General features: G+C 39.2%; 1 protein-coding gene across 3 annotated transcripts in view; it reads right to left on the reverse strand.

Annotated features, from left to right (window-relative positions):
- Nucleotides 1-23,319, reverse strand: part of mov10l1 (Mov10 like RISC complex RNA helicase 1) — a 43,214-nt gene that overhangs the window by 14,217 nt on the left and 5,678 nt on the right. For 2 of the 3 annotated variants that reach the window (XM_052033891.1, XM_052033894.1), the window contains exons 4-16: nucleotides 21,541-21,709; nucleotides 20,645-20,757; nucleotides 18,516-18,706; nucleotides 16,248-16,394; nucleotides 14,493-15,005; nucleotides 13,800-14,000; nucleotides 6,933-7,047; nucleotides 6,671-6,848; nucleotides 5,802-5,872; nucleotides 3,431-3,522; nucleotides 3,264-3,322; nucleotides 1,901-2,022; nucleotides 387-534 (exon numbers count right to left, since the gene is read on the reverse strand). In XM_052033891.1, the coding sequence (XP_051889851.1) occupies nucleotides 387-534; nucleotides 1,901-2,022; nucleotides 3,264-3,322; nucleotides 3,431-3,522; nucleotides 5,802-5,872; nucleotides 6,671-6,848; nucleotides 6,933-7,047; nucleotides 13,800-14,000; nucleotides 14,493-15,005; nucleotides 16,248-16,394; nucleotides 18,516-18,706; nucleotides 20,645-20,757; nucleotides 21,541-21,709 (2,119 nt within the window). The remainder of the gene's footprint in view (nucleotides 1-386; nucleotides 535-1,900; nucleotides 2,023-3,263; nucleotides 3,323-3,430; nucleotides 3,523-5,801; nucleotides 5,873-6,670; nucleotides 6,849-6,932; nucleotides 7,048-13,799; nucleotides 14,001-14,492; nucleotides 15,006-16,247; nucleotides 16,395-18,515; nucleotides 18,707-20,644; nucleotides 20,758-21,540; nucleotides 21,710-23,319) is intronic. The other variant, XM_052033893.1, reaches the window with a different exon arrangement.

The following is a 23,319-nucleotide window of genomic DNA, read 5'->3' on the forward strand; positions in this document are numbered from 1 at the left end:
TTTTGAATTGGGCTTAATCATTCATTTTAGCAAATTATAAACATTTGCAACCGATAGAGGTTGGCCCTCTGACTTGAGAGCTAAGTATAAGTGGGGGCTTGGACACGGTCAGGTCTACATCTTGATAAAACATTTAGGTTCAGATTGAGTCAGGATGATTTGTCTAATATTACTGCATATGAATAGCATATTGAAAATTGTCATATTATTGTGAAATTTGGGTCAGGTTTGGAAAAGATTATAAGTCTGTGGGCTTGGTTTGAGTTCCAGTTCAGATTGGTTGTGGTTGGGTCAAGTTTTACTTTTATATTATAAAAGAGCCATCCCTCTGTGCTGAAAACACGGGTTACATTTTCAGGAAATTAATAGGTTTGACGTGCACTTACCTTGACCAGTCTGTGCAGAAACAGGTAATCTATCAGGCATGTGCATTATTACAGGTGTACATTCCTTACCAACTGTGTCTCCAGTATCCTGCCATAAGCCACCTTTACTTGTACAGGAATTATTTAACTCTGTATTCATATCCTTCTCCTGAAAAAGTGTTGGAATAAAATTTTACCATAAAAATAAATATGTTGTCAACAATATCTACCGACATAGCAATTAACCATTTAATACAAACTAATCATTGGATCATAAGTGCTAAATAAGCTGTATAGTAATATAGTAACTTCAGCTTCCAAAGTATCATTCCCTTACAGTCAAGCAGCCAAATTTTTGAAGTGGAGCACTTTATGTGGAAGTTATTTATCGTGCTACTGATGTAAGGCCAGATTGCTTTATAAGTCTAGAATCCCATCTGGCTTTATTCCCAGTTTAAAAGGATTGATGCATGAATTTAAAAAAAAGATTTATTTGAGATCTATGGTTTTAAATAAAAGATTATTGAAGTGCACTTAGCAGCAAGTAGAATTGCATATTGTAATTGCACCAGAGATTTTGTAACTTGCAAGGTGACTTGCCAAAGATTTATTTCACCAAATGAAAGACATGATCTTGGTATACAATAACTTACACGTGTAACCAAGGAAAATTGCAGAAAGTTTTGGGGCCAAAATTAGTCAGAGCCCAACTTCTGGTGCGATCCAGGTGTCCTGAGGTCAACTGAAAACCAGGCATGCAATGACCACAGATAACCCTAAGCGGGTGGGGCCTGGATAACCAGGGCTACACAAGTTTGATGAACCAGTTCACTATACCCTCAATGCAAAAGTACTTCTGCTTTATTTTAAAAAGTGAAAAATAAAACAGATATTTGACAATCATTTTCCCTATAGAAAAGTTAAAAAAAAATTGACCAACTGGTTGCTTGAAACTGCTTAAGAGTTATTTTAGGTTTCTCAAACAACAAATTTAGTAGTTTTCTTTTTCATTTAAATCATTTCAATTCACATTTCCTAAAAATGTAAGGGAATTGAAATCTGAGGGTTAAAAGTAGTTTTTATTTAAACTAGAATGAATAATCGTCAATAGCAAATCAACACAAGCTAGAGCTCCAAATGTAGAATGTGATTGTGCATTCTGAGTGCTTCCCTTCTCTATACCAAAACCAAACTAGGTTGTCATCTTGATTCCTTGATGTAGAGAATGAATTAAGTCTTAAGACATATCTTGAACTCCTCAGGTAAATTATCCACAGCATTAGGAGAAAGCTCAGGCTCTAAAGGCCAAGACAAAGAAGTTGCCTTGAATACAAAATATTGAATTCACTACTTGGGTTCAAAATAGAAGGGGGGAAGAAAACAGTGTAATCCTTGTTCAGTCAGACCAAATGTGAAACAAAGGAAGTGCAAAATTTGTGATATTTGTGACAGAGTCAAATTCCAATAATTCTTCATACTCTAATACATAGTTTTCATATTCTATGCATTTGATAAAAATGCTAAAATGTTCTTACATTCTTGGTCTGGTCTTGTGACCTGAAGCCATTTTTCCTTTTGTTTCTTAAGACCATGTCAATATCATTCCACGTGGTAACAGTCTGTGGAGATTTGGGCACAACCTTTTCTGGAAACAAAACTGGGGTTGGGATGGGTAAAAAGGAATGGCAGGTTACTGACTGGACCAAAGAAATGAGAGACAGTTCAAAGCCATTGGATTCTGTTTGTTCCATTACAAAGTTGGCTGAGGTATCTATAAGACAACTTCTGCTAAACCCCATAAGGTGCTATTGTGAAGCTCAGTGGCATTGTTATTCAAAAGAATAATCCCATTGCCAAACAGCTCAACACAAGAACTATTGTTCATGAAATACATGTTTTATTTTTAAACTAAACATTGTTAACTTTATTTTCTGCAAAAATAGCAGTTTTTGCTAGAAATCAATTGTATTAATCCACTAGTTTGTGGTAAAAGATTGAAAGATTTCTAACAAATAAGAAACATGGTTGATCAGATACTTGTGAGTAACACAACTGCATTGCCTATGCCTCTCATCATTTTCTTTGATCACTTTAAACGAAAATCTCTCCATAACACTAGATTCATGTCACACGTTGACTGTTTTCTAACTTTTAATACTTTGAGTACCAGGTGCACCAAATCACAAAAATGTACTCAAATGACCTATGATATTATTTTTTAAAACCTTATTTCATATGCTAATCAAACATTATTGCTCTGTATGTCAAGATTTGATAGGGTCTGTTGGAAACAGCTTAAGCTCGATGCCTACCCAGAAATCATGTTCTTTTTCTACTTCTGGGTATCCATTCACAAAACACATATTACACATTGCCTGTTTCAATATACTATTTTACATTTCATCACACTAAAAAGCCAGTTTTCAGTTCAGTCAATAAATGTATTCAGATTAGAAGACATTCTCCACCAGAACACCATTTTCATTCATTTATAACTCAAAGAATTTAATGCAATGCCTTCTGGAAATCTAATCAAGATCCAATGGATTTTCTACTTCCACTAATTTATCTTTTCACAGTATCTCAGTTGATATAATATAAAATCCTACAAATAACAGAATAATAATTATTATAAGATTCTGATCTGAATCCCAAGAATTAACAATAACCGTAATTCCTTTCCCTTCTCAACATCATTAGTTTCTTGAGGATAGTAATGAATTAGCAGACCAGCTTTCTGTAGGAGCTCAGTTTTTGAAACCTTTATAAAATTTAACAGTCCCTTAAAAGTTCAAATGTGATGACACTTGCTGATAGTGGAGGCAAGAAACACCAAATTTCCATCCATTTTGGCATTTGTTAGAAAACAAATCCAATTTCTCAAGAAAGTCACAATACCTGCTTCACCGAGATAAATAGCTTGTTCCACGGCCAAGTGACATCTCCGGGCTGAAACTCTGAAATGTAAGCATTCTAAATTAGTCAAGATGTACTGATTAACGTTGGCAAATTTTAGTTTCTACTTGAAGTTACACTAGTTTTTCCAAAATAAAGTTTGACTTTACCTGTTGTAGGTAAACTCCACATCCACAGGCTCCCCTCCATAGGTCTGCACAAATGCTGAATTAAACTTCAGCATGAGCTCATTATCACACACCTGCAGCAGGAGATTTGGAGAGGGGTTAGGGAAGGGGGGTAGTGGGGTAGTGGGGGTGCGTGAGAGGTTAAAAGTGGGGAACATAAACTGAGTTATTTTTGAGTACAGAAAGACCTGTTCTTTACATCTAACCCAGAGAAAACAACTTCACAAAATATTTTAGAACATGACTCCAAATCTGATCCTGAAGTTGATTTAGCTGGCTCTGATTCAGCAGTGAGGCAAGTTCAATGTCCTCTCAGTTCAGGATGGTCACAGGGGAGGGGTGACTGTTTAGACTGTATGCTTCATCTCCAAGGTCTTGTTGTTCCCCATGTAACTGCAGAGAGGAAGTATGAGGTATATACATGTTGTACAAGTGTTGCATTTGTGAAAAGTTGACTGTTTCTCTTTCCACAGGTGCCGCCTGACTGCTGAGTTTTTCTATCATTTTCTGTTTTTGTTTCAGATTTCCAGCATCTGCAGTTTTTTTTTAAAATGTCATTTTCTGGTGTACATGTGAGCCCATCTCTGGCTGGTGGGTACCAAAACGTGTGCATAATTATAATTTAGGTTTATAACTTCCCCCTTGTTTTGTTCAATGCTATTAAGGAAATAGAGAAAAAGGAAGGACCAAGTTCCTATTCCTGACCACTAAGCAATGAACCTACTGAGAGGTACAAAGTTGAAGGCAGAATCCATTTTGGTCAAACCCCCTCTGCATCCCGACAAATCTGGGAAAACTGGGAGAATCTTCAGCTGCCTGCCCAGTGCCGCCCAATGTTTTTCAGATGGGTTGATCAGACTTTGCCTACAATTTTCCAGCCAATGAAAGAACCTCACTCAGCTGTTACACAGAATGTTAAATGACCTCATTCTCAGGCGACATCTGTGTCCTCAAACTCCTTGAAAGGAACTCCATCTCCCTTGCTGTCCTCAAACTCAATGGCCACCCAAGTGAAAGACTGTACAGTGCAAACCACATCTGGAACAGCAGCTTTAGCACAGATCACCAAGATGAGTGAAGGGAGAGAAATGAGGCATGAAGACCAAGGACATGAGTGAAACTAATGACATTATCAGCATAATTTAAAGATACCAGCTTACTTCACTACCCAAGGTAGAGGAAATAAATTCTGGAATATTTTAAGAGGACAAGTGTCATTTTTAAATTCAGTCCATCTATAAGTATTGGTTGAAACATCTGGATGATAAAGTAAACATAGGAGAGGTAATTCAGCCCATCAAACCTATTTCCCCTGCACTCCGATTCCATTACTTGCCTATATTCCTTCATACTTTAAAAATCCAGAAAGCTCATTCTGTAAAGCACGGTACTTGTCCGCATCAACTAAAATGGAGGCATCTTTAAATTTAGTTGGGTAATCTCAGCACAGTGATAAAACTTTGTTTGTGTTGTGACAACCAACACAATAATGCACTATTAATGTCATTCAAAAAGGCAAAAGAGAGTAGAAAAGGCGGAATGTACTCCTCTCAAGACTTTAACATAGAACAGTACAGCACAGGAACAGACCCTTCAGCCCACGATATCTGTGCCAAACACAATGCTGAATTAAACTAAATCCCTTCTGCTTGCAGATGATCCAAATCCCTCCATTCCCTGCATATTCATGTGTCTATCTAAAAGCCAACGTTTAACATTTAATCATTTAACACTTTTTCTTACACCATCTCCTCTACCTCCCCAGCCACTCCAGTTCCTTTAAGGAAAGCAGTTTCAAAAAAGACTCAGAACCTTGCAACACAAGGGTAAGCTTGCAGGTGCAAGGAAAAAGAAAGAAGCTTGAGACCTACAGGAATCTATATTCAGATAATGAGCATGAACAGTGAAGGCAGGGAGCTGTATCCCATATAAAAGGGATTACGTGTTGACTTCAAGGAAGAATGTTTTGCACAATCCATGTGGAGTAAACTAAAGGCTGAAGTACAGACACATTCCAATTCCTCAACAGGATTGTTTAACATATATATCAGATGTTGTCAGGATTTAGTGTGAAAAATGAGATATAATGTTAAAAGGTTTCTCAAAAGATTCACCCAGGATACCAGTTGCAAGGTATGAAGTTGCTATTCTTCTAAATTTATAGAGACATTTGAACATTCTGAAGCTTTTCCAAACTCCATTTTCATTTACAGCTATAATTAAAAACATTGGCTTAAGCATACTGCACCATTCCAGTAAGACTGAGGACAATTTTGATCAATAACTGAATTAGTTACCAATACTGTTTCCCAACAATCAATGCACCAAGAGTGCAGTTTTAATGCCCATTTACCTTGGTTACAAAGCCTGAATACTGCACTTCAGTTTGTGTGTAATAAGAATTCTTCAATATTATTTGATCACCTAAAGACAAACACAAATATGTTCTGAGAGTGCTTCAATAAAACTAAATGAGTATCTAGACAATTGAACAAATACTGCATTTAACAAGGTATTTCTTTAAAATCTAATCATATCTTGAATGCTTCACGTTAAACAAAAATCAGCCTGGAGTTTCTAAGAAATGCTGGCATTTCCATCTTTCATAGTCAGGATGTTTGGGACTCCTCCATAATCATGCATGATCACAAAATTCTGAACTACCTCCAAGAGGTCTGCACCACTCTGATTGGTCTCCAGTGGTACAGCACCAACTTTCTGCACTGTCAGAACATTTATGACAGGAAATTTGCCCCACTGAACTTGCGACAGGTTAGATTAGGCAATGTTTCAGCAACTCCAATGAAGAAGAACAAGTGAAGAGGGGAAAATATTTTTGCACTAACCGCTAATTTTAATCTATTTAACTGATTTAGTGATTTCTCATATTTTGAGTTTAATGTATTTTAATGCTTCTAAATTTTAAAATCATTAATAGTATGAATAATTTTATTTTTGACTATTTATGACTGTTTGGGACATTTGAGCAAGTGATGGTTTTGATAGTCAGTAAGCTGAGACTTAGCTTTGCCGGCTGTCAGTTGCCAGGGCATTGATGGTCAGGCGGCTTGGTGGTGTCCAGGACCTCACCGATCAGTATGGAGACGGCCTCTCCTGCCTGCTCTGTCATTTAGTAAGGCCGTGGGTGATCTTTTGCTTCAATTCCCACTTTTCTGTTTGATCCCAATAACCCTTAGTTCCTGGGATTAATGACTAACTTACCAATAACGATAGATGGCCTTCCTTCAACCAGCCCTGGCACCTCTAGAACGAGGAAGTCTCCGTGTTTTTGCAAAACCACTGCTGTCACATTAAACTCTGTTATCTCCATCTCAGCGTTAATTTCTTCCAGCCACAGAAGAGTTGAAAAACGGTCTTTATAGTTCAACATGCTCAAAGGCTTGAAAGATTTAAATAACAAATATTCACTTGAAAAAGGGTTGGTTTTTCTTTTAAATCCAGAAAAATAATCAAAGTTACTAACCTCAGCGAGATTTGGCGTTATCGTGAGGACATCGGCACCTTTATCAATGCATTCCTTCAATAGCTCGGGAACGGGATACTGTGGAAGGAAGCTTGGTATGTGTCTTCTTGCAAGCCTAGACAGAACATACACAGTATTAAAACGAGATGAGCTGTTATCTAAGCCTTTGAAAGTGCTTCCAATTCCCTATCCATCTGGATATCCCCTCAGAAAGAGCAACATACCAGACGGGAGTCGTTTCTGTTGACTTCCAAAAATGAAGTATCAAGCTACTCATAATGAATTGCCATTCTCCATTTAAAAAATGCTTTTAAACTCATTTGCAAAGTTGTGCTCTCTCACACAACCACGAAGCAGGCTCTAAAACCATGGACTAGTTTTAATCAGTCAAAGTTCTTATAGTTAGAGAATTTTTAAATTGTATTTTCCAATTACCTTTCCAACAGGTTCGACTAATGCTGCAATGCAGTGCTGATAAATACTTGACATCAACCTCTAGTTCCACCAGATAACAGCTTCATAGGACTCCCCCATTGCGTGACTTATTTTCTGATGGCGCTTAAAAAGTTCTCCTTCTTGAAAGATAGGCAAATTGGCGAGGGTATCCCTTTGCTTAGCCACAAATTGACCTCCAGCTGATCCCATGAAGTTCAGTATCTCAGAGCAATCAGCCTGGACTAATGACAGCATCCATTGGCTTCTGAATGGAGGTGGCACATCTGGCCATCAGACCCAGGCTTCGACCTGAGTGTCTGCACTCAGACCCAAGCTTAGTTCCAAGTGTCTATAAAACAGAGGCCGTTTCAGGCTTAGTCCCAGATGTCTGCCTATAAAACCTGGGCTATCCCAGGTTTAGTTCTGAGGGTATAGATTCAGATCCAAGCATGGATCTGAGCTTCCAGCCAGCAGACCAAGGCTGAACTGGGTTTTAGATGAATACGCTGGGTTCTGAGATTGCACCTATCAGTGTTTTTTGCTATTACTTTAATTCTTTGTTCTACAGGACCATTTTCCTTTCTACTGCAGAGTGTGAATCGTGGGAATGAATTTCTTCCTCACCACCCACTTAAGTGCTGGGGTTTACAGTCAGGGACAGAGCTAAGCATGTTAGTTCTTTTGGTAACATGCTTACTTATGCAGGGAAAAGCTTCCTTCATATTTTGCTTTCATTTCATACAGTTACCAACATTTTTTTAAAATGACCATTCAGTATCAGCTATTTGTGATATTTCATCTACTTCACTTACAAAGTATTGGAAGGGATGTATATTAAGGACAGGTAAAAAGCAGGGCAAGAAATTATGAAATATTTAAGAACTTAATCTAACACAAAGACTATATAACTGGCATTGTTAAAATACTTTCAACAGTAATGCTGCTGGCTACTTAATGGTACTGATCATTGCTGATTAGAGGCTCGAATTCCTCAACTCATGGTCAGAACTCCCCATGGTGCGAGACCAGTGGGATTGGGCAATTTGCTGGCTGTTGGGAGATCCAGTCTTGTGATGGGCATTCCAACATTGTCACACCTGGAGCTACAGTGGGTCCATTCTACAGCTTGGCTCGAAGTTTTCTGACTGATTTACTGTCATGTCTTAAATTTTAAGTTTTTGCTCACTCTTTTTGAGCACAACGTTTTTCAGGTTATTTTCCACATAGTTGTAAAATTTAAAGATTTCCCACCCCTGCCACTCCCTAGATTCTCCTTGGGATGAAAGTTAATTTCTCTCTCCTTGGCTGGAAAATCAAAGTTATAACAAAAATTTTAAGGTTATCTCACTTAACTTCTCACCTCTGCCTCTATATGTTTCATAACCTCAATCAGGACTATGGCCTCCCTTCCAGCTTCCTCGTCATCCAAAAACGGCTCCAATCCAATGAATTGATTCTGGTATTTGATTTCTTCGATCCTGGCCATTTATCCCACCCCAATTTGGACTGTCTCTAAATTAATTCAACTTTGTTTCTCTTTTCCTTTTTGCTTATTGGCAAAAAATCTTCTCAGGAGCATCACTGAATTAATTTTCCACTCGTCCCTATAATCTAAAGTTAATTTCATTGAATTATAGTAAAAATGTGGCAGATTAAGGTGGCTATTTGGCTTATTGTGTCTATGCCAGATCCAAGCAGAACAATCCCATCAATCCCTGCTTGCTCACCATCGTCCCGCAAGGACTATGGAGACAGTCCAAAGGAGATTCACCGAGAGAGGCTGGACAGCTTGGATCAGCATTCTAGGGTGGTGGGCAGGTTTGAGGGGCCTGGTGGTCAACTCCTGCTCATATTTTCTTGTGTTGTTGTGTGGAAATTACTCTTTCCCCCTTTCAAAGGAACCTATTGGTCTTGTTTCCAGCACCTTTTCATTATTAGGTCACTACAAATGTCTCATTCGCTTTTGCAAAACATTTTTAATCTGTCGCCTGCTTCAATGCCTGAGTTTCTTTTAAATTTATTTGTTTCGACTCTTTCTAATGCCTCTTTCTATTCATGAACCAAATTCACTTAATTATAGCTATAGATCACTTAAAACCAAAGGGCAGCAGATGCCGGCTGAAAAATTAATTTATCATTCTTTTTATTTAAAATATCAATCCAGCTAAAAAGCAAGAGTTCACATTTAGCTTCACCCAAATTTATTCTCCAGATGAGGCTTTCCACTCCAGGACACATCTAAAATGTCCTCCTTTCTCAAGAAACGTGGCTGAGTTTGATGGACTCTACTGTGGTTGATGGAGCCCTCACCCACATCTCCTCCATTTCCTGCATTTCTGCTCTCACCCTCACCAGACAGAGCAGCAAAAGTGTTCCCTTGGTTCCCACCTTTCACCCCACCCTCTTATGCATCCAGCACATTGTCTGTCATTTCCGCCAGTTGCAGCACAATCCCACCACCAACCACATCTTCCCCTCCCCGCTCCTTTCTGCTTTCCGCAGGGACCACTCTCTCTGTCACTCCTCCCCACCCATCTGTCCCCCTCCCCAGGCATTTTCCCTGCAGCCGTAGGTGAAACCTTTGTTCCTACACTTTCCTCCATTCAGGGACCTATCCAGGTGAGGCAAAGATTCACAAGCACCTCCTTCAACCTTGTCTGTTGCATTCAGTGCTCTCAATGTGGCCTCCTCTATGTCGACAAGACCAAGTGCAAACTAAGTGCCTGCTTTGCCGAGCACCTGTGCTCTCTATGCAATGGCCATCTTGAGCTCCCAGTTGCTAGCCATTTGAACTCCCCCACTCCCCCCACCCCACCATTTCCACACCAAGCCATCTGTCTGCAGCCTCCTCCACTGCCAGGGTGAGGCCAAATGCGAACTAAAGGAACAGCATCTCATATTTCACCTGGTAGTCTACAACCCAACCACACAGGTAACCCACACCCCCTGTTCCTTTTGCTCTCCTGATCCATCCAGGTCCTCTCATGCATCCCCTTCTTTCCAACCTCCCCCGTCCCACAACTCATGGTTACCCAGTTTCTTTCCCCTCCCTTGCCTTATTCCATCTGCCTATCACCTACACACTTAACCCATTCGGTTCCCTATCCCTTCCCCTACTGTTCCCATCTGACCACCATCCCTCATCTGGTTCCACTCACCACCTTCCTTTCTTCCACAATCCACTGCCCTTTGTTGTCTCCACTTATCACCTCCCAGCCTCCGTTGTCATCTCCAACCTTTCTTCCCCCACCCAACTCCATCTGTCCATCAACCCCTCTTCACTTGGATCCACCTAATGTGTGCCAGGTCCTGCCTTACCCCTCCCCCTCACTTTTATTGGCCATCTCCCCTTTGCACTCAGTCCTCGTGCAGGGATTTCGACCCAAAATGTCTGTGATGTGGTACCTCCGCAGATGCTGCTCGACTTGCTGAGCTTGTCCAGCAGCCTGTTTTTTTCCCAAACCCTGATAGAAGCATGCGGGATTTCAATCTTAAATTTTGCTTCTCCAACACTTTTTAATTTCAAAAACCTTGTATTTAAATAAGTTTATTGCTATGGATTTATTTCATGAATACAATACACTAAAAGCAGAGACTTCACTTAATCAATTATTGGGTAGACCCAATTTCCCATCTATTAAGTAACTGAATCATGCAGAAATAATGCATTTCTGGCTGTGTAATCCCACAAAACTCCAGCCACAAGATGCACACTTCACCTAGTTAACACTTTGTTCATTTTCCCTTAATAGTTACAGTGAAATCTCTAAGTAAACTGTGAGCAAGGCCACAAGAAATGTGCCAGCACACAAGTAAATACAGAATTGGGCCATGCAATGACTTGAACCTGCCTTATTGTTCACAAGAGTCATGGCTGATCTTCTAATCTCAGCTCCACTTCCTTCACCTACATCACCTTTTACTTAGTGTCCTGTGAATACACACAAAGATAAAGCATCCAATTCCCTGGGGATAGAAAATCCCAAAGATTCACAACATGTTGAATGAAGACATTTCATTTCAGAGCCAAATGACTGAATCACAGAAAGACTACAACACAAGCTTGAAAGAGTGCAGAGAAAACTTACACGGATGTTGCTGGGACTTGAGTTACAGGGAAAGGTTGAATAGGTTTGGACTTTATTCCCTGGAGCACGGGAGAATGATGGGAGATCTTATACAGGTATACAAAATTATGGAGGAGTATAGATAAGGTGAATGCATGCAACCTTTTTCCCCTCAGGTTGGGTGAGACTAGAACTAGAGGTCATAGGTTTAGGACGAAAGGCAAAATATTTAAGGGGAATCTGAGGGGAAACTATTTCACTCAGAAGCTAGTGCAAGTGTGGAATGAGCTGCCAGTGGAAGTGGTGGATGCAGGTTCAATTATAACATTTAAGAGAAGTTTGGATGAGAGAGGAATGGAAGGCTATGGTCCGGGTGCAGGTAGATGGGACTAGGCAGAAAACCAGACTGGAATGGACTAGACTAGATGGGCCAAAAGGCCTATTTCTGTGTGGTAGTGCTCTATGACTCTATGCAGGAGGCCATTTGGCCTGTTGAATCCATACTGGCTTTATGCAAGAGCAATCTAGCTACCCACTCTCCATACGCTCTTCCCACAGCCCCACTAATTCTTCCCTTCAAGGTATTTATTTGGCTCACTTCATCTTAAGTCCTTTAGTAAATCCCTTCTGCATCCTCACTGCATTCCTAAAGTGTGGTGTACACAATCACATCCTTGGCACTGGTACTCTAAGCCTCAATCTATAATGCATGAGAACCTGTACACGTTTTAACCTCTTTCTCAACCAGACCTGTCATCGCAATGAACAATGCACATATACCCACAAACCCTTCTTTTCTTGTACCCCTTTCAGAATGGTGCCCTTCAGTTATATTGCCTCTTTTCATTCTTCCTTCCAAGATGTAACACTTAGTATTTCTTAGCATTACATTTCATCTGCCATCTATCTGTTCATTTCATTAGCTGTCCACATCTCCTTGAAGTCTGTTATTATCCTACATGTTCTATTATAGATCACTATGCCTCCAAGTTTTGTACTATCTGCAGTTTTGGAAACTGTGCCTTGTACAGCTGAGCCCATGCCATTAATCTATGTTAAGAAAAGCAATGGTTCTCATGGGGGACTCTGCTGTACACTACCCTCCAGTCCAAAAACAAGCTGCTTCCTGTTACTAACCACAATTTCCTATTTATACTGCTATAGCCCCTTTTAGATCCATGGTCTTCAATCTTGATGACAAGCCTATTGCATGGCACTCTGACATACCACATCGACTGTACTGACTTCACTGATCCTTTCTGTTACTTCATCGAAACAAACTGTAATAAAATTAGTTGGATATGTTTTGTCAAACCCATGCTGGTTTTCCCTAATCGACCTAATCTTGTCCAATTAAGTGCTAGTTCTATCCCTGATTGTTTCTAGAACTTTACCCACCACCCAGGTTAAAATGACTGATCTGTAGTTACTGGGTTTGTCCCTACATCCCATTTTGAATGAAACTACAACATTTACAATTTTTCAATCCTCAGAGATGACCCCTGAATTTAAGGACCTTCCAGTGGCTAACATCTTTCTTATAGCTATTCCTATGATATCATCACTGCTATTTCCTAGATGCTCACCCAATGATACTTGTTCCACTTGGCCTGGATCAGAACCAAGTCCAGCACTGCTAGAAACAGTGATCAAGCAAGTTCTGAATATATTCAAGACCTTCGATATTATTGTAATTCTAGTCTATATTTGGCTAATTCGCACTACTCTATGGTGCTTGGACAGTATAATTTTCCCAAAAATTTGCTCTTCTCAGTGACTGTTGCAGTAGTGTAACTGTATCTTAATTATTTCTCAACTCTAAACAGATTCTGTCGTGGATTGTGCTAGGTTATTCTCTCCCGAAGCACTGCAATATTTTCCTTAATCTATACTGTTACACCTCCTTTATTCCCTTCCTTTTTTCCCCTTGAACACTGTATCCAGGGATATTTGGAACCCATTCCTGATCCTTCACCGTTAACCTGCAACACAAGCTCTCAACTCCCAAGACAGGGGAATTAATATCTAGACACAAGAGACTGCAGATGTTGGAACCTAGAGCAACAAACAATCCACTGGAGGAATTCAGCAAGTTGAGCAGCATCTGTGAGGGGAAAGGAAATGTCAACATTTCAGGTCGAAAATCTGCATCAGGAATTAATATCCAACCTACCAAGCCTGCCCCGTATTGTCTATTGCAATAAGATCACTAATTCTTCTAAATACCAGAGAATATCAGCCCACCCTACCCAGTTTCTCCTCATTGAACACCAGTTCCATGAAACTAATTTATAAGCCTACACAAAAGTCAAACTCTGCAGAGTATTCTATATGCAGTACACTATTTAAAAAAATTGCATGGCACCTCTTAGGATTTTGCACCGTCACTATGGTAGCATTTGTTTCCTTTTGACTTGTTTGCAAGGATCTGCGTTGTATGGGATAATATTGCGAGCTTGGTGCAAGAAGTGATTCCTCATCACTGATCACATCCACCACCACATAGCGACCTATCACAAAGTTGTCAAAATAAAGCAGGAGAAGATCTCTGCAACGACCAGGATTTCTGTTTAAAAAAAAGTTAAATTATAATAATTAAGAATCAACTGAATGAAAATGAGAAAATTACAGTAATTTGTTCCAGGAATTTTAACTTCACGTAAATCTGAAAAATCCAATGTCATACTGAGCAACTACAGAAATGATTTGGACTACATCATTAACAATACTTTTATACTAATGCTCATTAAGTTCATGCCTTGGAAATCCATTACACTTCCAGCATGTATAGAAGAACTGTTCATGCGGTGTGCAGAATGAAATAAACTATATCCAGGATCAAAGATTATTTAGAATTATTTAATTTGGCACATGAAAAAAGGAAAAGTTGGCCAGGACTTCCACTTGGTGAGCCATCATTTTTGATCACATCAACTACATGCATTCAATATTGTTTACAAATTAAAATTCAAGCTTGCTATTTTTTAAGCTATGGGCACTAATCTGCATATCAAAACTCTTTTCAGTAAAGAATTATTTTCAATAAAAGGACTCTTACTTTGCTTCACATGTTAGGTTTATGCAGACATTTCCACCAGGAGGTATATGCTGTGCTGCTGCACCACTTTCTGCCTCCGTACTGAGGTGCTGTTTCACCTTTTCAACAGCGTTGTTAGCTTGTTGACAGCTTGTCCGATTTCCCATACTTGCCAAGGCTGGTGGCAGGTTCTTTAGCAATTTAGCCTGAGCACTTTGTGAACTGTGTGCAAGATCTTGATCTGAAACTACCTCATGAGGTGTTGGTTCAAGTGTTTCATCAAATGCCACAAAGGAGGTATTAGAGTCAGGCTGAACTGTTGTTCTGGGAAGAGGAGAGTCTTTAGACAATGATTGGGATCTAACTGTGTTACAGCTCGAAACCATTCCAGTAAGATTCTGTTGTTGCGTGGTTGTGCTTTTGAAGGATAACGTGAATGGAACCACTTGTAGTGATGTGAAAAAGAACTGAGTGTCTCTTACCCATCCTGCCACCGAATAGTGCAGAAGGGTCTGGGTCTCTTTTCCTTTGTTCCTAATAACAAAAGTCACAGATAAAGAACACAGAATAAACAAAATCAAATATGCTTCACTTCTTCCATTACTTTCACCGTTAAAGAAAGCCAGAAATCATCAGACTCCAGAATCAGTTTTTTTTTTAAAAACCCACTCAATATCACTCAACTTGGACTATGCAAGCTCTCCCTTCTTTGGGGAACTTGCGTACCCCAAATAACACTCAGATCTTTGTCCAACAGAATCATCTGCTCCTGGGGCATCACAGTAGTGCAGTCAGTAGAGCTGCTACCTCATGGACATAGCAACCTGCTGTCTGTGTGGAGTTTGCACGTTTTCCCGTGACCATGTGGGTTTCCCTCAGCGCTGCAGTTTCCTCCCACATCCCAAAGACGTGCAGGTTAGTTTGTTAATTGGCCACTGTAAATTGCCTCTAGGGCATAGATGAGTGGCAGAATGTGGGGGTGGGGGGGCAGTGGGGAGCAGAGGAGAATGAGAGGAGATAAAATAGGATTAGTGTAAATATATGCTTGGTGGATGGCATGGTCTTGTTAGGCTGAAAGGCCCGTTTCCTGCTGTATCAATTTAAGACTATGGCCAACAATTTAATATTAGTGTAACTATCTGTAAGCTACAAGAAGTGCAGCATCACTGACTGCAGTGTATTGCTCCATGGAGTGTGATTTTAGTATGATATCGCAAGTTCATGGTCACACACACAGGAGTAACAGTAACTATTTGATACTGGACCTCCTCCTCTATGACTGTAAATAAAAATAGAAACAAATCTAGATTAATAGTGACCTTTATCTGTATGAGGAAGGTCAGGACTTTCCTCTCTCAGGAAAATAATTTTGGATGAAACTTCCTGACCTGCTGGAATAGTATCGGTTCTGCTTACTAGACCCAAACATTTTCTGTTTTACTCACCTGCACAATCTTAGGTTAACTGATACACATCTCCCATTGATCATTCTTGAGTGCAGTCTGGAACAGTGACTGGGCATAAGTGTTGACATTTTATTCACAGTGTGCAAACTTATATTCAATTCACTTTTCCTCTGTGGGCCCTCAATGATTCCAATATATTTTTGAAATAAAAGTGAATATAAATCTTGACAAAATATTACAACTGTTTCACTTAGTTAAAAGAACACTGCCAATACATGGAATTCATACGCCTAAAACACAATTCATATACAAACTATTATGTGGGGATGCAAAAGTGGGTCTCTTACAGATAATAAATACACACACTTACTCAATCCACACCATCAAGTCCTTTTTCTCTCCATGCTTCATGGTACCAAAATCAAAATTCCTTGTAACTTCTAATCCTCCTTTGTTAGAGAATAACTCCAAATCAATTTGCTCAAGATTTCTGTCGTTTGTTGAAGGCACTGAAAAACTGAAAGAGAGACAGCAGAATGTTTTAGAATTGGAATTTGCAATTATTTTCCATGCTGTGCTTTTGCACCATCTGTACTACACTGAACTGATTGTCCTTCACTTGAAGCACAATTTAATTTAAAATGGAGATAAAACTTGCTTAATTTACATGTGGTTAATTACACAAAAACAAGGAAATATTTTTAGGTTTACTATGGGGGATTACAAACATATTGTTTTGTGTTTTCTCCAGATTTAATATGTGAATTTCAGGTTCATTCCACATTTGATCTAGCTCACCACCCTGTAAAATCAAGCAAGTAAGGATTTTAGGTATTAACTTGGGTTTTGCCAATTCATTTAAAGAACAGCAAATCCTCCCATAATGACTGGCACAATCTATCTCCACTTGTTACTTCTGGGTTTCCTCTTTCATTATAGCTCCTGATGAAATGTAGGTTAAAAATTATTGAAAATACATTTTAAAGATGTCAGAACTTTTAAACATTAAACTAAAGGAATTGCTCTCCAGAATTCTGTGCTAAGATCAGTATTTCATTCCAGTGTGTAGTTCATCTAAGCCTCTTGATCTGAGACATAGTTCAAGTTTACTAATCTTTCTACAACTTGATGTTAAATGTTGACTTTAGTTTCAACCTGCATGCAGTGCCTTGGTGTAATAATTTCCACCTTCTAACATATTCACATGTTCCTCAAGTTAAGTGATTTAGTGTGATTTATTGTTAATTTTAGACCAAGGGTACACAAATCCTGATCTGGTGCAGAAATTGAGATTCAGGTTCCGATATATTTGTAGATACAAATGAAATAACCATTATAAAATAGGTGTTGGACAAAAAGGCAAAATTACACATCTACAAGTCCAGTGATTCACCATAGTGGGTTATTCTACTCAAAATTAAAGTGTTCAAATGATCCCTTTCAATAGACAGTGGACACTTTTAGTTTCACAGCACAGTGATGCAGCTAGTAGAGCCACTGTCTCACAGTGCCAGTGACCCAGGTTCAATCCTGACCTCTGACTTGTGTAGTTTGTATGTTTTCCCTGTGACTGTATGGTATTCCTCCAGCTTCTGCAGTTTCCTCCCACATCCCAAAGACATGCAAGTTGGCAGTTTAATGGGTCACTGTAAATTGGGTGGAGATGATGTGAATGTGGGGAGAATAAACTGGGATTAATGAAGGATTAGTGCAAATGGGCAGCTGGTGGTTAGCATGGACAATCATTTATTAAGCAATGAGGGAGGTACCAAAACAAAATTGGGATACCCTTGCTTTACAGAATCAATACCATGATTTCCTCCCTTCAAACTTTAAAAGCCAACCTCCACAATTAAGCAGGCAGCTTCTGTGTCATTCATACATTGACTCATAGGGAGCAAGTTAGGGCTATTAAAGGAGCAGCCTCCATGGGAGCTATGACACAGAGTAAGTCAATCACACCCCATGCTATGAGTATCCCAAGGCCCCATGGTCAGTGAGTGTATCAGGGCCACAGAATGAGGCATTTGTGAATTAATGGTATTGGTGAACAGATCCTCTGATCTCTGCTCAAGGCTGCTGCCAAAGACTTTTTTAAGCTACTAAAATATTGAGGGGCATGTACAAAATAAAAAGTTGGAACATATAAAAAAAATCGCACAGGTATCACTATTTTCACCCCAATGTTCTTCTTGTTTTTTTGAAATAAAAATGTATTTTCCTATCTTTTCATCTAATTTCCATCAATAATTAATGGCATCTGTCATCATATGTGCCAAATGTGATAGGGAAATAACACTCACATCAGGGCCAATCATGACAGGAAGTGCCAGTTTCAAATTTCTAGACAACGTAGGCTAACTTTAGTATAAAATGGTATGTTATAAATAAGTATTATGTATTTTAAAAGACTTTATAGTAAAAAGAAAAATATCCTAATGGAAAAAGATGAATGAAGTGGCACCCAGATGGACATTCCCTGAAAATGGACTACTGGTGAACAAACCATTAATTGACAGATGGTCTCTGCAAGAGGACTGTGAACAAGTTGAGCCCAAGTCACAAAACCTTAACTTCTGTCGTAAAACATCCACATCCAAGTTATTCAGTCTACCTGCAAAGCTGGATTTCACCTCACCTCTCTTTCTCAGCAGGTGCGATACATAAAGCTCTCCACTGGTATAAAGATTGACTACTCTCAACAATCACAAGGTTGACCACATCATCCTTTTTTGGAACATAATCGAATGGTAACTGGAGAGACTCCAGAGTGAAGAAAATGACATCATCCACCACACCACTTCGATGAAGTATTTGAGTTATTGGTACCTTAACATAAACACAGCAAAAATATTGGATGTTTAATCAATACAGGAAAGCTGTAAAAATACCAGGAGTTTATTTTATGCTGTGATTAAGCATTACAAGAGAAAACTTTAAATCTATACAAATATAGTCACCCAGGTTATGCATCATGGAATTACAATCATATTGATCTGCAACTTTCCTCAAATAAACATAGACCCAACAGAAAAAACTTTTGATTGGATCACATCTGGAACATAATATACAGCTCTGACCTCTAAATTCATAAAGGATAGAGGCACAAAAGAGGGTGGAAATAAAAGAATTAAAACTTATGAACATGCCAGAACTCAACAACTTGGGGGTCACCACTGACCAGAATCTTAACTAGCATAACCACATAAATACTGCGACTGAAAGCTTGGTTCAGAAGCTCAGTGACCTGCAGCAAGTGATTCACCTCCTGACTTTGCAAAGCCTTTCTACCACTTTTGATGCACAAGTCAGAAGTATGATAGAATATTTGCTATCTGCCTGGATCGATATAGCTCCAACAACAGTCATAAAGCTCAACACTATCTAGGTCAAAACACACTGCCTGTTCAGCACCCCATCTACCACACTTGACATTCACTCCCTCCACCACGGTCACACTCTACCTACATACCCCAACAACACCGTGGGAGTATCTTCACCAGCAGTTCAAGGCAGCGGCACATTGCCAGCTTTTCAAGGGCAATTAGGGATGGATAATAAATGCTGGCCTTGCCAGTGACAGCCACATAAAGCAAATGAATTAAAAAAAAACTACGAAGTTATACCTTAAAAACAAACAGACCTAGTTTCCCTTAAAAAGAGCAGGTTGATAGTTGGTCTAAGAGAGAGGATTTAAAATGATGAAAACAAAGTCATGCAGAATAAGTTTATTCACAGAAAAGGGTAAAAACTAGAGACCATGATTGGTAAGAATGTAGAGCTCACTACCACAGGGCATACCTAGACCAAAAATCTAAATGGATTTAAAGTTGGGTAAGCACAAGGAAGAATGGAATAAAAGATCATATTGATTGGAGGAGGCTTAAGTGGAGCACAAGTGCTGGCATGGTCTGGTTAGGCCAACATGAAGTCTATGTAACTACAGCAATCACCTCACTCCTCTCTTCATTTCTACCATCACCGAACTACAATCATCGGTGAGACTGCTACACAAAATCCTGTACTTTGACCCACTCTTTTAGGAGACTCTTCTTTTATTTTCCCTTTCTTTCTCCTTGTACTTCTGTTCTAAACTTGTTATAAATATTAAGACATCCTACACATCTGTGTTTATCACTAACTGGGAAAAGCAGTAGGCCAATAAAAAACCGTAGCAAGATTATTAAAGCCCAGGGCATGGAAGTCCCATGAAAATTCTTCCCTTTCAAGTATGTATCTGGTTATTATTGAATCTGTTTACACCAGCCTTTCAAATGATGCACTCCACAATATAGAAATTTGCTACACAAAACATTTCTCCTATTCAGTGGTTAGCAAAGGAGGATGGAAAGCCAGGCAAGTGCTGCCACCTTATAAAGAACTGCAATTGACCTGCAGTTGCCAAAACCAACTGCATATTGCTTGTTATTTCTTTGACAGGGAGAGGTCATAGGTTGATCTGACGACTGAAAGGGTATGTTGTGCTGTTTTCAAAAAGGAAGGGATGGATACAAACAGGAACATTGCTGATGTACGTTGTCAGTAAGTTTGTGATTATGGAAAAGGAAGTTGTGGCATTGGCATTTGCAAATAGCACCACCATAAACAAGCAAAAATGAGCAAAAACATTTTACTTGCCTTAATGCAAAAGAAAGCGATTCAAAGACATGAAATACAAATATCCTTTGCTCAACAGTATCAGATCAATTTAGTTTTCGAATGAAAAATTTCTAGTTCTCAAAGTGCAATTTTTTAAAAAGCACTTACTTTATCTACTCTTTTATATCTAAGTGGCTTCACGCAGGAAGCTCGACTTTTCCAAGTTGTCTGTTCAACAAAATACTGTGCTTGAATCCAATCACCTCTGAAGGGCTGAAAACCTGCAAAATAGAGCAGCAATAATCCTGCAGAACACTACATACGAGAGAGAGGAGAGAAATGGATAGAGAGGCAAGACAGGAATTGATTGAGATCAAAAACACCAATAAATGCACATTAAATAACTTATCAGAGCTACACAGAATTATTTAGCAATTTCACCACCACTAAAAGTGAAACTGCCCACTGGCCTAGGGAATCAGTCCACAGTCTAGAGATGGCAGAACAGTTCTTTGATGGGCTGTGTTCATATCATGAGTTCCAATTGTCAAATCTTGAATTAAAAGTCCAGCAGAGGGCGATGGGAACACAGACTCAGCTCCTGCTTCAGTAGAATGAAGCTGCAGCAGCAAAGGGATGAAATCTGTGATCCACTGGTCTCTCTACCCTGGCTTAAACTGTGTTGTAAACTATTTCTAACATGAAGATATGTTTGAAAAGGTGTTACAATTGCTACAAATGTTCTTCAGCCAACATGAATGTCAGCACACTATTCATTCCACGCAAGTATTTTACCAGCAATTAAGTATGTTGTTCTCTGTGCCGAATGAAATCAAACAAAGCTTACCAGGTAAATAACATCAGAGAGCAATTATTTTCGCAACAGCAATGCACAATGTATTGACAATCAATTGTCCACATGGTTAATATGTAAAATTTGGACTTTCAATACATTTATCTTTATACTAAGACATGCAGTGGACCTCCAACTGATGCAGTTGGCACTGAGGGAATCTGGGACTCTGTGTGTGACATTTTATTAAAAGAATATGCTGGACTTTTACCTTCATAGACATCAGCCATGGTAAAATAAGTGGTTTCATTAATGTAGCCACCCTCTTTAGTACATGAAGTTATCATGCCTATCAGGTTGTGAGTCTCCACTTGATCTGAAGGAGATGAATAGGCTGCGCAAGTACCATCGTCATCCCACTGATTGGTTACTAGCTCCACCTGCAATTAAAAGTATAACATCTGTAGGAATATGCCACTTAGAATATTTAGATAACTTAAAAATGATGTGCATATTAATTTTATTTTTAACGGCAAACAGGAATTAAGGTAACACTTTCACGAGGCAATTTCAATCTATATTACTAACAGTAACACTAATATAATTTGCACGGGTGACTGCAAGTTTTTAGACAATTTAGAATTTCACCCACTTGATTTTAGTAAGTTGTTTCTGAATTTTTTTTACATTCACAATAATATTTCCATTTTTAACTGAACCAAATTTCATGACAATCAATGAAAATTAAGAAACCTGGAAATTATCTGGGGAAGACAGAAATGAACTGGATTTAAAGCAAGGATGCCAGCTGACATTTTTGTTTGGAACCAATGAAGAATCCTGTGCTGAATAAAGGAAATGCTCCCACTAAGAATTTTACTACAAGTTAAAGGTTGTGGTGGCATAGTGGTTACTTCATTGAGGTAGATCAGGTCTCTGAATTACGAATTATCCACAGATATGTTCAAGTCCCAGCAATACAACTGACAGAATTGAATATTATCAATTAGATCTAGAATAAAAGGAAATTAATATCTGTAATGGTTACTGTGCAAGCACCCAGACTGTTGCAAAAACACATCTGGCTCACTTTCCATTCTCTTGGAAGGAAATCTACCGATTACGGCCATGTGTGACTGACTCTAAACTATCCCAGAAATCCACCCAATTGTACTAAACTACCACATCTACGAAACAAGACACCAATAAAGTCATGTCCAGGACAGACAAACCTGTAAAGTCTTCCTCACTCTTAGCACAGACATAATCAACGAATGGTACCTTTCAGCCGATGTATCAGACTTCTCCACTACCAACCCTGGGCATATCCTGGAAGGACGGATGCACCAAGATGGTGATGTACAGCTGAAAGGAATGTCCCTGGGAATTCTTAACATTGATTCCAGGCTCCACAAAGTTTCATGGCACAAGGTCTTGTTGTTTGCCAACTGGCACACCAAACCAGCTGATGAATCCCCTTTGTTGAACATCACTTGGGAGGAGCACCAAACATATTCTGGATAGGGGGCTTCAAACTTATCACCAAGTGTGGTTTGATAGTAACATTGTAAACCCGGCTGGATGGGTCCTGAAGGACACTGATGCCAGACTGAGCTTACAATCGGAGATGAGAAAACGAATGAGAGAAGTCTCATTCTCATCAGTCCATCCATGTTTGTGTTGGTACTGCACAGTCCTTGTGGAGACTAATTCCCATCTTTACACTGAGAACATGTTATGTGACATTACATTGCATTAAATGGGATATATTAAAAGATCTTGCGGCTCAAAACTGTATCTACGAGACACCATGAGCCACTGACAACTCCTACATTCCACAACAATCTACATTCCTCATTTCACCTCCAGCAAGACAAATGATCAGCCTTTATATTCTGTTTCAGAACTGGTCAGTTCTGATGAAAGGTCATCAGCCTGCAACATTAGCTCTTAACAGCTTCTCCCAAACCCAACAATAATAAAAATTAGCATACAGCAAGAGGCTGTTCGGCCCACCGTGTAGATGCTAGCCAAAAAGGAGCCATTTGTA

This window comes from Pristis pectinata, chromosome 19 (genome assembly GCF_009764475.1).
Source record: "Pristis pectinata isolate sPriPec2 chromosome 19, sPriPec2.1.pri, whole genome shotgun sequence".
In the NCBI taxonomy this organism is placed as follows: Eukaryota; Metazoa; Chordata; class Chondrichthyes; order Rhinopristiformes; family Pristidae; genus Pristis; species Pristis pectinata.